Raw genomic sequence first — 16,467 nt, 5'->3', positions numbered from 1 at the left:
CTTTCCCATCCTTGCTGGCTAACAGATTATCTAGCTTGAACTGAAGTCCCAGCTTTCTCCTCTGTTCTTTGACTTCACTCCCAGACCCTCCTCCATATCTTTGTTGTATTCACCTTACTTACTACCCACAAGTCTATGAATTGCTTTTTTCAAACAAGTCAGCATTATAGACCACTTTATTTTTAAAGACCTTATTTCTAAATAGACTTTTGTATGTAACCATTTGCTCAAACTCTTGTTTAAGCAAAGAAGGGCATGCTGCAGAAAGGACATGGGACAGCAGTCTGTCTCACATTTGGGAGAGAAAATACAATTCATCCAGACATTCCCAGAGAGAAATTACCTTCTTGGAATCAATGCACATCTGATGTCAGTTTATTTCACCCATTTTCTCTTAATTTTTTGTGCAGTTTTGTGCCTATTATATGGCAATACTTGGTAGGGAAGATTTCCAAAAGCGATTAGTGATTTCTGGTGATTCATAGTTAATGAGTCTCCAACCCAAAATCTCCTTAAGGGCCAGATCTTTATAAGCTGGCAGGCCGACCCTGTTAAAATACCTGATAAAAAAAATCTTAGTGTTGAGGACTTCAGAATCTCATGACAAAATATTGAAATCACTAGAAAAGGTAGCAGAAAAGCTTCTCACTCTTCTCTAACCTGGAGTGGCCATTTATAGAGGTACTGATATATCAGAGTTGCAAAAGAACAACAAAACTCAGAGAGCCTACACAAATATACAGCATTGCCCCTCCATCTTTTCCACACCCCCACCGCCACCACATTTGTTTTGTGTTGGGACTCACTGCACTGCAAGGTTAAAAAGAAGAGCATGGCTGAAAGACTGAGCTGGAATTTCACAGAAAGGTGGCTTTGAACTCTGCAAACAGAAGTCGTGGGGGACTGTATCTTGGCCAACACACACAGTATCCTAATAACAGCTCAGCACTCAAAAACTGATGGTCCTATCCATCCCTGTGCAAGTCTGGATACTTGTTTTGAACAATATCCCCTAATTTTGCCCCAATCTAAGACCTCAATATCCGTAGCTGTGTAGTCAAAGTTAAAATAACATACCTTAGAAACACAGGCTCTAACATTTGAGCCTCACAATCACCTTGTCTATGGAACAGAAGTGGTATGTACTTATTTTGCCTTACAAAACAGCTGCAGAGAGTGATACCTATATTAATATTTCAATAGCACTTTCAAGGCATAAAGAGTTCCAAACTGTTAAATGCTGTGTAATATATCAGGTTCTTGGTAGCACAGGTAGATGCACGACATTCAAACAAAGCTATTTCAAATGAAAGATGTTTCCTTTATTCTGGAGGATAGAATTCAGAACTAAGTTGGTTCTTCAGCTGTAGTTCACATCATATCTACATGTGCGCTTGAATAAACTAAAGAAATGCAAATACACCAAACATGATAAAGCCAGAACGCAGCAAACAATAAAAGATGAGAGGATCCTACTATCCCACAAGATGTTGAGTGTACCGCAGGATGCAAGCTAAACACAGTTGCATAATTTCACTAGCAAACATCCTAAAATATTGTAAATTCCTTTCATCTTACATGGAAAGGTTCAGGTGATGACTTACCTTGTGTTCCTTTTCTAATCTTTCCATCTTTCTTTTAACCTTGACCGCACAAGAGGTTGTTTTTAGAAGTGTTTGCTTGCTGCTTAAGCAATATACCTCACAGGCGGTGTTTGAAGGTCTCCTTCTCTCAGAAGTGCTGAGCCTTTTACAGCCCCAACTAAAAGGGGTTAACAGAAAGGTACTTAGTGCAGCTCCCCAGCACCAGATGAGATGGTGGCCCTTACAGTAGGTAACTGCAAAGGGCTGTTGGAAGCCCTTTTGAACTGCTGTGAGCAAGATGTCAATGCTGTGTAATCAGCCCTGCAGCACTACCCCTGGAAATCCTCTCTCTCTGCAAGAACTTCACAGCTGCTAACATGGCTTAGAGGAGGAGTGGTCACTACACCTAACTGAGAGCCAGGTTAGTATCACAGGTGTTACATGTGACTCATCAATTTTGCCTTAAAAACATAACAAGAAGGACAATTTTTTTTAGTCACTTTCCTGCATATAAGCACAGAGTTTTCGCATTGTCTGTAGGTATAGCTACTAGTGTAGCTAGATTGGGTAGGTGAATATACACAGCAGGAGAAAATATTTTACCAGGGAAAAAAGGATGATACAACTCTCTCCTTTAAATCAGGATAGTGCTGTCAGCAAAGAGAGTGGGAATGTGCACTAACTACCCTGTACTGCATACCATGATAGGTGCTCACGGGATGGCAGGTGTACTTGTGAGCTTGGGTTGTAGTTGTCCTATTTCTTCCAGAGATTTTCTATGGTCACAGTATACCTTGTAATGACTGGAAGTCCTGGACAGGTTTGCCACAGTATTTCAGAGGTACCTTCATGGACAAAGAAGAACTAACTAGAGCTTTTGTGCTAAGCCCAAAGTGATGATTTTTATGTAGGCAAACAGAAATTCTGGAAGGCATCTTTGAAATGTAAAGTACTGCCTAAGTTTAAAAGAGTTACTAGAACATCCTAGAAAATAGGAAACCTAACTAGTGTTATCAAGCTCCACAGCAAAAGGCCATTTTCCTTGTTTTTCATATATGGGAGCAATAATTTCTTAAGGCAAAGATACAGACAGTATTCAAACAGTTTAAGATGACACCCTAGGATACTTACTAAGTAAGTATATACTTATACTTAGTAAGGTATACTATACCTATACTTACCTATAAGTAAAAGTTATATACCTAAGTATACCTTACTAAGGTGCTCACTATTAAGAAAAATATACCTTTCCCTAAATACCATATATGTACTTGCCCACAAAACAGTGGCATCTCACTATGAAGAAAATGAGCAATTTCCCATGAAACATAAGGGGAAGAAAAAAAGAAAAAGAAAAAAAGAAATATTGGGGAAGTGTGTGACCACCTGAACAGGAAACTGGCAGAAAGTGGCCACCTTATGGCTCCAATTGTTTACTTCTGGCACATTTAAAGAGTCGAGCCACGGAAATATATACATAAACACTTTCATCTTCAGAGAGAGAGTAGAACTGATGTTGATAAAAGAGGGTGATGAAATGTAAGATACCACCACCATAGCCCCTTCCTTCACTGGCATGGTAAATTTGGAAACACAGCAGAGAAGGGATCTGTAGGTAGGAGACTATATCAAATATACACCTTGTACCTGGGAATGAGTGAAGCAGAATTCCACAAAAAGAAATTATTATTAGTAAAAGCTGAGGCAAGAATTTGTACTGCAGATGACTTATGTTCAGTTCTTGGAATAGGAATGAGAGTGGGTCTTGTGCAGCAACACTGCACAGGAGATCAACCTGCATTCGGACAGTAGAAGCAAACCTCCTGCCCATGGCATAGTTATTCTACAGGGCAAAATACTTGGAAGCCCATGCTGCATCCTGAGTGCTTGGAATGAGGCAGGTGATCCTCTTGGCTGGCCCTGAACCTGTCCTCCTGGTAAAGTCTCCTTCCAGAGAACAGTTTTCCCAGCATGACGCCTCTCTGCCTGGGAGGAGCAGCCCCTGTCAGGCCTGGAAGAGAGGAGAGCAGCTGTGGCTAGCAGAAGGAAAGGCAACACAGGACAGGAGTCAAGGGCTTAGAGGAGCCCTTCCTCTCCCTTGCTTATGAGAGGAAAAGCCCTGGAAACACAGTGCTGTGGAAAGAGTCACAGGAGGGATTTGAGGCTGCAGAGATGCCACCACACTGAAGCCATTTCTCTAAGACCTCTGGTCCCCCCAGGCAGCCTCCATCTTCCTCTGGGTGCCAGGTCCCTCCCATTCAGAGGGTTCTTCTTAATCCAAGGCCATCCCTAGTAAAAGTAGGTACCCTAGTAGGGCTGTGCACAAGAGATGAGAACAGGCACCTCTGCCAGTTCTGCATGCTACAACCAGACATTCCCACAATATATATGTGTCTGTCTGTATTTATAATTATATCTATATATTAATCTTATTCTATGCCTATGCACATACAAAAGATTTATTCTCTTTATTTCACCATTGGTGGCACACATCTTCATATATACTTAGGATTTTATTATTGAGTGGAAATTTGCAGCCACTCTGCCTCAGCAAGTGAATTTTTAAACTCTTCATCTGCTTGTGGCACTAGCACTGGGGAAAATCCTGTATTTTGGGGCATTACTATGAATACATGGAACACCATTCCTAGGGCAAGAGATCCTGTGTTGTAAGCAACACAATACCTTACAGGGAACTTGCTCTTGAAAAGTTAGTGCTCACTGAGTCCAATACCCTCAATCTTGCTGGTCTGAGCCAAGACAGACTACATGGCAAAGGCTATTTTGGAAGTTGCCTCCAAAAAGCTCCCAACACAGTTTTATAAGTTATTTTGTCACTAATTTGGATATCTAAAATGGCTCATAGCCAGTCAAAACCTAGTATTGGTGAAGACTATTGTCAGTGGAGATTCTGTATGAGCGTGGGGCTTGATCAGAGACACATACCTACCTTCATCTGGCTACACTTGATCCTAACCATGAGCATGTGTGTGATTTTTTATTCAGTTTGGAAGGACAAAAATGAAAATTACTGCTAAACTACAGGAAACCTCAGGACTAAGCAGATTTTGCAAGTCTTTGAGTTTTCCCAGTTGGATTCTGCCTAGCTCTAGTCAGGAATTCCCCTTTGTCAAGGAACTGTGTAAGAAATGCCTTTTCTCTTCCCACGAGGAAGGACTGGCAGCAAGTTAGAGAGGAGGAAGTGTGTTTTTTCTCAGGAGGTAAAATAGCACCCAGAACAAAGGTGGTGAGGTGAGATCCTGAAAATCCTAACGCATGACACTACCAACAGTCACTGCTACAAAACTCTCCTTTTCAGTTTAGAATAGAAAGTGTGCAAAGTCAAAAAATGTTACCTACAGTCTAACAGAAAGACTGAAAAAACTAGCAATAATAGGCAATTAAAGTTCACTGGTTTCATTTGTCATGTGTTAGTTTATGTTCCAGTGTATGAGATGTTACATGACTTTCTCAGGCTCTTTAATTCTAGAGCATTTGACAGAACTGACAGCATAAAAGTCTGTGGCATCATCTGAAAACGAGATTAATAATTACATTGAATTTATGCAGCAAAAGCATAAGTAAATGAAAAAAGGAGTCTAGGACTTACGGAATATTTGAATGTTTAGTGGTTGTTAGCTTATAAAAGAAGGAAAACGTGCAAATTTCTAAACGCTTAGCTGTCTCTGATGAATAGGACAAAAGTGAACAAGCTTAAAATGTAGCAAAGATGATTTAGGTTAGGCATTAGGAAGAAAAAAATACAGATAAAATATGGTGAAGCACAGGGATAAATTTCCTGCAGAATTTCTACAATATTCACCATTGGAGGTCCTTAATAACAGTCAATATAGCTATCTTTCAGGAATGATCAAAGATTGCTTTGGGACAGGGGAATGACATTTGGCGGTCCCTACCAAATGTACATTTCTGCAGTCCCTCGAAGAGATGGAAGACTTTCTTTCAACAGTTACAGCTCCTTCTGCAGAGTCCCATATACCTAGCTGCAGAAGACTTAGGGCCCTTTTGGATCAAAAATCTCTATAAGTTGGTAAGAATTTCCCATTGAGCTGTTGCTGATAAATATGAAACATTTCTTACTCCCACCATACTATCTCCATATAGTTCTCACTACCAGCCAGACTAAAGAGCTAGCAAGGAAGCTTGCAAAATAAATTCCTATCTGTTCTGTGAAAATGTTTATATTAAATCACAAGATTTAATCTATCCTAGATGAAACTGGAAAACTTGCCTGTGACCTACAAAGAACCATTCCAACCTTAGCCTGGTGACCAGCTGGCTGGCCATGTGGTCACAGAGAAATACTGTACATACCACACTTCCAGTTCTGATGCAGTCTTGCTTATCCCAGTAACTACCTTGTCAAAGCACATGGCTGCCTACTAGGACTAACATTTGAGAGATCTACTTCTAATTTATTTATTGCAATGTCAACACCGAATAACTTAAGTGTATTTTCCACAGATGACTGTACATTTTTTTTAACACGCTGTTTCATGTCTGCATGCCACTAAACATTCCAAGATTTTTTTGCAAGCTGTCATTTTTTTTGGCATTACATAACCATTTCATCCATGAGCTGCTAGTGGACTTTTTATCTGACTCTGGAGCAAGCTTTGTCTATCTGCAAGCCAACTTCTTCCATTTGCGGCAGCTAAGAAACACGAATTTGAATAATCTTGTGAGTGAACCAGTCTGTTTGCTGATGTGAGCTTCTGTTATCAATTGTCTTATCATTTCACTGAAAGAAGACAGTCTGCCAAGATGGTCATTTCTCTCTTCAGAGAGAAGAACTTCATGGTAATGTCTGATTGTGCCCTCATATACTTATACCACACCTACAAAAGCAGAACTGGATTTTTCCCCTTGCACATAATTTCAGTTTCATAAGCATTGCTCAAAGGATCTCGAAACATCTTACGTTATGATTCTTAATGAAATGTTGCAGAGGTTGCTTTTTGACAGAGTCCTAGTTTTTTCCTCACTTTCACAGCATTATCTGGTTGCTAGTATCATGTGCCTACATTTAGTCATTTGATCCATCATACAGATTCAGTATTTCTTTCAAAAATTCAGCAGAATTAATTGCACATTCAAAATGAGTCATTTGTTTGAATCAGGGTCCATATGTCTAAGAAAGCCTGGAAATTCAGTCTTGACAGTTAATAAAGTGGTTATAAAGCTAAGTATTATAAAGCAGCTTTCATTTAACCCATACTTTGTCTGAGCTGCAGCAAAAAGATTTGCCTCTATTGTTAAATGTTTTGGTGATACATGGACTAAGTTTTAAATGAAGAGTAGTTAAAGTACAGTTTTCAGATTAAAATAAAAACTAGGCAGAGCTTTGTGATTCAAGTCACAGGCAAATGCTGGCAACTTCATGCAGGTGTAATAGTTTTCAGAGACAAACCTCAAGCAGATGAACTGCTGTAAAAGAAAGTTGGTAAAGTATTTGAAGAGATGCCTTGTGAATGGAAATCACAGGGCTTTATGCAGGTCTAGCAAAAACCACAGGGCTCTGTGTGTATTTGAATTACTGATGCTTTGTAGAAAACCAAGTCATGGGTTACCAGCACTGATCTGAAACTGTTCTGAGCCTAGCTTGTTCCTGCAAGATATGCAGCATTTACCAGTCATAGACTTACTGAAAAATCACTAGACTTGGGATTTTTTTATTATTCTCCCCACCTGCTTCCCTACCTCCTGCTCCTCCCAATAAAAACAAACACAAAAACCTCCAACATAGTGGATCTCACTAGAGTCATAACATACTTTTCTGGAAGCCCCACAGCACTAATAGCTCTCTCATTTCTCCTTTGGAGAGAAAGACGTATGGTGAGAGTGTTCTCATCTCCCATTTCAGTCTTGGCAAGCCCTGGGTTTGCCTAGGAGAGAAGCAACAAATCTCATGCTGCTTAGAGGCCCTGCTCATAGACAACAACTGCTTAGCTCCTGTGCTTTGTTGGTTCAACAGGACCAGGAGGGTTATGATGTAGTGATTTAAATATTTTTGTCATTAAAACCAAAATTCACTGGAATAAATCAGTAGAACAAGAGGGTGCTACTTCTACAGAAAATTTCCTGATGCTTCAACATATGTAATTCAGACGAAATGCCATCTTCCTCTGCTTTTCATCCAGAGGTTCAGGGAAGGGTAGAATTTCCTTAATTTCCCTGCAATAGGATAGGGATTAAGAATAACTTTTTAAATACTTCTGTTAGCAATTACAAAGGAGGAGGCTGGCAAATCTTCTCTGGGCGTGATCTGTTTCTTTTCTCCCCTCTAGCTTGAGTCAGGATTGTTAAATGATTCTGAGCAGTATCAAAGAAGAGCAGCACCCATCTGTGGCGTGCAGCTTCTACTAACTCACTCTGAATGTGTGAGCTGGAATGAATTATGAATGGTGTGTCATGTAGACCACTACTTCCTAGAAAACAAACTCTGAAGTTACTGGAACTTGACTTGCAAAAGCCATGCTTCTTCCACTGCCACCAGCCACTTTTCTTGTTGTCTATGGTCCAAGAGTGGTGTCTCTCTTATCAAAGACTCAGCCAAGGTGTCCCTTTCCAGGTCCCCACTCCAAATATACATTAGGCTGGACACTGGACAGACATAAACTGTCAGACAGTCCCAAGCCCCAAAGTGTTTACTATCTTAATTTAAAAAAAGTAGACAAAGGATGGTGCAAAAGATGCAGGCACACATGCTTGAAGAGTAAGACTGTGTCAGTGGTGGAAGTTGGAGAAGAGCCTCAGTCATCTCATTTCTGTCCCAGTGCTTTCATCACCAGCCTCGCAATTCCAGGTGCTGTATCAGTAAATTCTAGTGGGTTACTGGGCTTAGTTAAAAAAAAGCATAACAAAGGTTTCTTATCTCCAAGGCCAGAACTATCTCAGAAAAACAAGATAAAGTGCTGTTTTAAAAACTGATTCCCAGAAGTAAACAGCCACACCTGTGTGTTTAATAATGTCTGGTCCAAGCCTCAGACCTTTTTTCTGAGTGAGCCTACCCTCCTAATCCTGATGTATTAGAAAGTTTATTTGCGTTTTTAAGGCTGTTGGACTTTTGTTTTCTTCCCATGCTGACTGGAAAGATACTGGCTCATTATTCCTGAGAGACTAGGTCTGATTCTGTTACCTTGTTCCTTTACAGCTGTGCAAAGCTGATGTGAAACATTACTCTTCTGAATTAATTAGCACTTCATATTCATACTGCATGGGCAAAAATGGCTAGGTTAGACACAGGGCAGTGGAGAAGCAGGTCTGAGAGAGAGAGAGAGAGAGAGAGAGATTTAATCAGAAGCAATATAAATTAGATTATGAAATTCTCCACTTATGGGCATGATGTCTTTTAGACTCTTTCAAAAGAACCTTATTAAAATATATCTATTATTAACAGAAATTATGAAGGAGTGTAATTTCTTCTCTCTCCAGAACGAAAACATTTTAATGTAACTTACATTTTAATCAAAATATCCTCTTTTAAAATCTCCTCTCTGCCTTTTCTTATGGCTTCTATGGTTTTGGACAATCTGAGATTTTTCTTTGTTGGTGTTAGAGCCAGAAAAAAGCAATAGCAGCAGCATCTCTAATGAAATAGGAATCACTCATATGTGTCAAAGCAGATAAAAGAGTTTTGATCACTTCAAACACTTTATCCAGGTATTTTCTTTAATTATAGAAAATTTTAGCTGCCATTATATAACTCAACAGCACATGACATCACTTCATTAAATTCTCACTCCTTTCCCCCAGCCCATTCAGATCCTAGGAGATGAGAAATTCTGTTGTAAAATGTAAGGAGAAAGGAGATTAAGAACCATTAAATAATACAAGAGCGATCCATTGGTTTGATTAGTGTTCAGGCCATTATTGGTGAAATAAAAAGAGATAGCCTTATTTTCAAAGACATTAGAGCACATACGAGTTGCACAGTCTTCACTAGATTTTACCAGCATTGCTCTTCTCTGGACTTGACAAGCTATCATGTTCGGCATGATGGGTGATCTCTCTTGGTCTCCGACAGCAGGCCAGAGCGCAATCTTTTTTCGACCCCTTTGGCATGAATGAATGCTGGTCTCCTTAGAAAAACATACTTACTGAATTGGGTGCTATTGGATTTTGCTTACAGCTGGCTAGATCTTATATCAGATAATTAACAACAAAAAATATTCAGAAGAACAAAGGGGTGGGGGCAATATAAATTGGGGATCACGAACATGAAGCTATGCCAATGATACAGTCCATATTCATTTGTGGCAAGCTTCTAAATTTCTGCATCCCAAGCAGCTGCAGGTGATAAATATATCAGACATGGGTGCCAGTGAATAAATTGTCAGGCCTGACTCTCAAGTATTTCCACCCTTCTTTAGACCAGCCAAGGGGCTGGGGAACTGTAACGAGACCTTAATTAAAAGGCTGCTCTCCACTTTCTTCTCCTTTCAGTCTGTGCAGACTTTCTTCTAAAACAAAAAACAAGGGCCTTTCAATATTGAAGCACGGAATGACTAAGAAGCATTTTTACTTCCCAAATATAAAATAGGTTTTAGAATTAGATAGTCATTGAACAGAGAAAAAAAAAAAAGAAAGGAGAAGAAATACTGGGATCCTTCCTGTCAATCCATTGCTCAGACATGGTTTTATGAAATCTTGAAAGCAGACCCACACTTCCAAAGCTGCAAAGCATTCAAGAACATGCCCATCCTTGAGAAAGGGCTCTGGATGTTGTTAAATACAAAGAGAAGGAAGCAAACACTTCACGTTCATTTAGCAGGTGCTTCCTGCTTTGTTGAACTAGTGACTAAAAGTTTTCAATACCCCTCTAAAGCTAAGGTGTGCACACACAAGGGCTAACAGCAAGAGGGATCATTGGTGTGATGTTCTCTACTGATAACACTGCTTGCATGTCTCACTGCAAAGAACTTAAATGTCCTGTCAGAATTGTTTATTTCTTCCCTTTAATACAGCAAAACATCACTTTTCAAGATATTGCTGTGCAAGGTCAGCCTCAAGGTTGCCCTAAGCAGGAAAAACTCACTTAGGAGGGACATTCATATACACCAAGAGGAGAATTGCATTTTGAGTCAGCATAAAGAAAGGGGCCTTCTTCACAGACCCCTTAAAATGCAAAATGGTTTTACTACTCTCTCTGCTTCTTATCTGTGAGTGCTACCTGACTTAACAAAGTGTCAGCATTTCCTTCTGCAGTTTGAATTCTCAGGGCTCTATGACTCTATGGGAAAAATCTGCTCCGGGCTGAAATAGAGCAGACATGCTGAGGCTGCTGGGAACATTTTCCTGAGTTGTTAGTGCATGATGTTTTTTCTTTCTCGTTTTACTCAGACAATTGGGGTATTAAACTCAACTTAATTAAGCTCCGAGTGTTAACAATATCATACACAAACTGACTTTGACCACTTCAAAGACTCTTCAACTTGTTTTTTCAGGGAGACTGTTGATACACTGAAGTCAGCAACATTAAAATGAAACCCTGTAGAACCCGTACACATTTATCTAGGATCACAAACACATGACAAACACCAGCTGGTATTTTTTTTAACCTATTTTACAGATGGAGAAAATGTGCATGGAGAAATTTCCCTGTTTAAAAGGAGAATCTGATAAAAAGATACCTGCAGACCTGCTTCTCAATTTCCCTAAACCTCCAGATTGTTTATCTTCCAGACAACTATTTATATTAGACATTGATTTTAGCACATATCAGCATGTATATTAGATCACTTCATAACAAAGTATGATAGCCTGAAGAATTTAGAGGAAGGTACTGCATTTTTTAAAATCTGTAACAATGGCTACATTCTGATCTCTCTGTCAATGAAGTTGGATTTGAAAAGCAGAAGAGTCTGTTTCTATAGCATTCCAAGCTTATTTGCTCTTATTGGCCAAACTCTGGCATAAGCTGCCCTGAGAAGCTGTGGGATCTCCAACCTTGGAGATAATTCAGACCTGGACCGGACAACTCAGACCTGAGCAAGTTGCATGAAATGACCTGTAGAGGACCCTTCCAACCTAAACAATTTTGTGATTTTATCCTCTGCCAGTTTTTCTGTATTCTATTAAATGGTTCATCTCAAACTATGGCAAATCCTGGCTTTTGACTTTGTTTGCTAATACAGGTCAAGTGTAATTCTGCAGTAGGTCTACCCAGGAAAGCAGACAAATTCTTGATTGCAGGAAAGCTTTGGTAGCTTGAAGCACAGGTTATTTTTAAGTGGTCTATTCCTTTGGCAGCCATTTCTTTTAGATTATTGCATGACATTTACTGGCAACAGACAATCAGAAGAAACTAGTTCTTTCTAACCTCTAATTTGGTTGATTTGCTGAAAAAGGGACATTGTGAATAACAGGACACTATAGGAATATTTGAGTAATATTTTAATTACCACAGTTGCTCATGCTAATGAAGACAGCAAAATAATATCTTATGTGACGTCTCTTGTCAAGGTGACACACAAGACAAATAGAAAGAAAATAGATGTAGGGAGTGAAATGGAAAGAGGTATTACCATTACTGTACCACTTCAACACACAAAGAGACTTCATAGATATATGCAAGCTACCTAATTGATTAAAGGAGGATTGAGCAGGGAAACTGTGGTTATAAGAGTTGTGAATTTTGGCCTGACTGTACCCCTCAATTATCCTGGAATACAGCCACGAAATCTCCTTTAGGCTGAGGAAAGCCTGAGAAAAGCTAAGACAGTTGGGGTTGTTCAGCCTGGAGAAGAGAAGGCTCTGGGGAGCCTCTACTGTGGCCTTTTAATACTTAAAGGGGGCTTATAAGAAAGATGGGGACAGACTTTTTAGCAGGGCATGTTGTGATAGGACAAGGGGTAATGGTTTTAAACTAAAAGAGGGCAGATTTTGACCAGATATGAGGAAGAAATTTTTTGCAATGAGAGTGATGAAACACTAGAACAGGTTGCGCAGAGAGGTGGTAGATGCCCCAGCCCTGGAAACATTCAAGGTCAGGTTGGATGGGGCTCTGAGCAACCTGATCTAGTTGAAGATGTCCCTGCTCATTACAGGTGGGTTGGACCAGATGACCTTTACAGGTCCTTTCCAACCCAAACTATTCTATGATTCCGTGAAAAGCAGGAACTGAAGCAGAGGAGGCAAATACTCCTAAGATTTAAATACTAAATACTAGTACCTAATACCTAAATATTCCTAACTCTCATTGACTTTGGGGGTTGCTACCACCTTCAATGTAATATCCTAACTCCCATTGACTTTGGGGGTTGCTACCACCTTCAATGTAACTTGATTAACCAAACTGTAATCCAACAGCCTTAAAAAATATGCATCTAGTTCTGGTACAAGTCTTACATTGTAATGAGAATCTCTTCAAAAAAACTTTGTCTGGTAAAATCCAATAAACCTGTCTCTTTTTGGCTTAGCTTACAGGCTTACCTGAAACCTCTTTCTTCCTCTCCCTGTCCCCCACCCCAAAAGATCTGGAGAAGGAAATTGAGAACAAAGATGATGTTTACTGTAGGAGAGCTCAGTTTGATATGTGACTGTTCCTCAACCTGTCCCTGGGATTTGGCAAGAAAGCCTGACATTGCCAAGCACTCCTTGCTGTACAGTCCACCTGAGACTGCCACTAGTATTTACTAGCACCATTGACAAAATGCTGCAAAAAGACTCTTGTATGACAATTGCCCTAGAAGGCGTGCTCTATTTTTAAGATCAGGAAATAACAGAAGACCAAGTCAGGAAGGTGGAATTTCAATATGTCCTCAACCTTAAATCCCACAGAAAGCTCTGAGATTTAAACGCTTCCTTAAATTTACACTCACACTGAAGTGCTATCTGTATAGGAATGAATGTTAACATGTACTCATGTACTGCTCTCCCTCCAAGTTTTAATGTTAGGCTGTCTTTGCAGGTGAGACGTGGCATCTTCAGCCCACAGGAAGAAGGCTTGGCATTATCTTTAGTTCTAATACAGCTCTTGTCTCTCCCCAGTGTTTCAGAAGAAAAGCCCCTGTATTTAACTTACTGTTTAACATTTATCTCATATCTTTCTTCCCACAGTATGTGGCATTTGCCTCCCTCTTCTTCATTCTGGTCTCCATCACCACCTTCTGCCTCGAGACCCATGAGAGATTTAACCCCATTGTGAACAAGACAGAAACTGAATTCATCGGGAATGACACCCAGGTGCGGCACTACAGGGAAGCAGAGACTGAAGCCTTTCTCACCTACATCGAAGGTGTCTGTGTGGTCTGGTTTACATTTGAGTTTTTGATGAGAGTCACTTTCTGCCCAAACAAGGTGGAATTTATCAAAAACTCTTTGAACATCATTGACTTTGTGGCCATACTGCCTTTCTATCTAGAGGTTGGACTCAGTGGCCTGTCTTCCAAAGCTGCTAAGGATGTCCTGGGCTTCCTCCGCGTAGTCCGTTTCGTGCGAATCCTGCGAATTTTCAAGCTGACCCGCCACTTCGTTGGGTTGCGAGTCTTGGGACACACCCTCCGCGCCAGCACAAACGAATTCTTGCTGCTCATCATATTTTTGGCATTGGGCGTCTTAATCTTTGCCACGATGATCTATTATGCCGAGAGAATAGGTGCTAAACCAAATGACCCTAGTGCCAGTGAACACACACACTTTAAAAATATCCCCATCGGCTTTTGGTGGGCTGTTGTCACCATGACGACCCTGGGCTACGGAGACATGTATCCTCAGACTTGGTCAGGCATGCTGGTGGGGGCCCTCTGTGCTCTCGCTGGTGTGCTGACCATTGCCATGCCTGTCCCTGTCATTGTGAACAATTTCGGAATGTATTACTCCTTAGCTATGGCTAAGCAGAAGCTACCAAAGAAAAAAAAGAAGCATATCCCGAGGCCACCCCAGCTGGGATCCCCCAATTATTGTAAATCTGTCGTAAACTCTCCACATCACAGTACTCAGAGCGACACTTGCCCACTGGCCCAAGAAGAAATTTTAGAAATTAACAGAGCAGGTAGGAAACCTCTTAGAGGAATGTCCATCTGACCGTTAACCTCCATCCCGTGTAGTGATTTAAGATTCAGCCAGACTGCTTTCTTAGAGCAATGGGTAGCACATTTATCCATTCTAGTCCCACCATCACACAGTGAATAATATGTGTGAAGTCTAGGTTGCAGGGACAAATGGTATAGTGGAGGCTGATCAGCAAAACTAAGGATGAGAGCAAGCTCTAGGAGCCCAAACTTTGGTCCTGGTTAAGGGCATACAAATCTCAAGATATTTTGAAGAGCTGTTACATCTAGTGGAAGAATTTTGAGAGTTCTACAGCTATGTTGCTGGACTGTGTAATGCATCTCAGAGGCTCCTGAGAGCTGAATGCTTCATAGAGCAGAGTAGGAGCCAAGTACTGAGCAATTACAGAGTTTTCTGACAAAACAGGGCTGGAATTCGAAACAGCCAGATGCTTTCTCATTTGTTCCCATTTGGGACCTTTCAGCTGTTTTAAATGGCAGATATTGTACATCTCATTACAGAAACTAGGTGCCTAGTAAGTTGAAGGGACAACTATACCATCATGCATATTCATGAGACAATCCCGTCTCTTTCTGATGCTTAGCTGCAAAGTAGAACAACAACTCAAATTCTTGACACTAATGCAAAATGACTCACTCTGAGACAAGACTAGATGTAAGGATGTTTATTCCATGGCATGCAAATCAATCTATTCTATAATATTCCACTAGAATTTAGCATTTAGAACTATGAAGAGTTTTGAACCACATTTTCTAAAACATGCTCCTTTTGCAAGTATGGGTTGGTGAGTTACAGCTCTTTCAACCTTCTATCAGCAAATGCCAACCAGAAAAGGTCCGACTCGTCATTACTGGCCAATTTGGCCTAAACAGTGATCACCTCATAATATGGTATTCTTATTTTTAATTATAGAGATTCATATTAGCAATAGTGAAACCAGAGCAAAATTAATCATACTAATTCTACGGGGAGTGGGGAGGGAAATGGAAAAAATACTAGTCACCATGGAATATATTGTAGTATCCCATGGCTAGTGGTTAATTATGGGAATATCTCAGTTTTATGAGAATCCTCCTATAGCACATAAAGTTACGGGGCTCCAATTTGATTATGTAAACCCCATAATCTACCTCTACCCATGGAATATCACTATTCATTCTATGGAGTAATTTCAAAGTAGATAACCATGTTGAAAACAGAGACAACTTCATTTTTGGCAGATATTCCAGCCAAGTTGCATAGTAGACATTCTTCAGCCTATTCAGAATATCTCCCTGTGTTGTATTAGATAGAACAGATTGCCAGTCATATGATTTTAACTGACATCTAGCCAAAAAGAGATGTTTTGAAAGAGCTAGCATATACCTATGATGGTCTTGTGTTACCATTTTTTTACTTTGAAGAAAATTCTAATTTGTTACTCATTCTGAGTGAGGTATTCTCTCGTCATCTCATAGCCATGCATGTTGATGTCATTGTGAGAGGCACAAAGAAAGTGAGACTTTCCTTTGTGTGTGACTTCACCAATGCCAATGCTAATTTTGGAGGGGAAAAGCTGGTGGGAACTTTTCTCTTCTGTTCTGTTCTCTTCTCTCCTCTTTTCTTCTTTCTTTTCCCTTTTGTGCAATATGTAAAACCCATTCAGAAGGTAAATAGCTTTCATTTTTTTTGTTAAAGGCTATTCCATTGCAACAGGCCAATCACAATTCACGTGACTGATAGACTGTCTCTCTCCTATTGTATCTTTGGTGCATAAGCATATGGTTAATCATCCATCCCCCTCAGGTTGCAAATGCTTATCACAACTCATGTCCAAGCAGCAAACTTCCTCATAAGTAAATGTCCTTGT

At 40.1% G+C, this 16,467-nt stretch overlaps 1 protein-coding gene across 1 annotated transcript in view; it reads left to right on the top strand.

Annotated features, from left to right (window-relative positions):
- Positions 1 to 16,467, top strand: part of KCNC1 (potassium voltage-gated channel, Shaw-related subfamily, member 1) — a 111,514-nt gene that overhangs the window by 79,330 nt on the left and 15,717 nt on the right. Inside the window, 1 exon segment of the mRNA XM_010286716.1 lies at positions 13,665 to 14,598. Coding sequence (XP_010285018.1) covers positions 13,665 to 14,598 — 934 coding nt within the window.

Source organism: Phaethon lepturus, unplaced genomic scaffold, assembly GCF_000687285.1.
Source record: "Phaethon lepturus isolate BGI_N335 unplaced genomic scaffold, ASM68728v1 scaffold4225, whole genome shotgun sequence".
Classification (NCBI taxonomy): domain Eukaryota; kingdom Metazoa; phylum Chordata; class Aves; order Phaethontiformes; family Phaethontidae; genus Phaethon; species Phaethon lepturus.
Note: the sequence above shows the minus strand (reverse complement) of the source record. Positions and strands in the feature narration are given on the sequence as shown.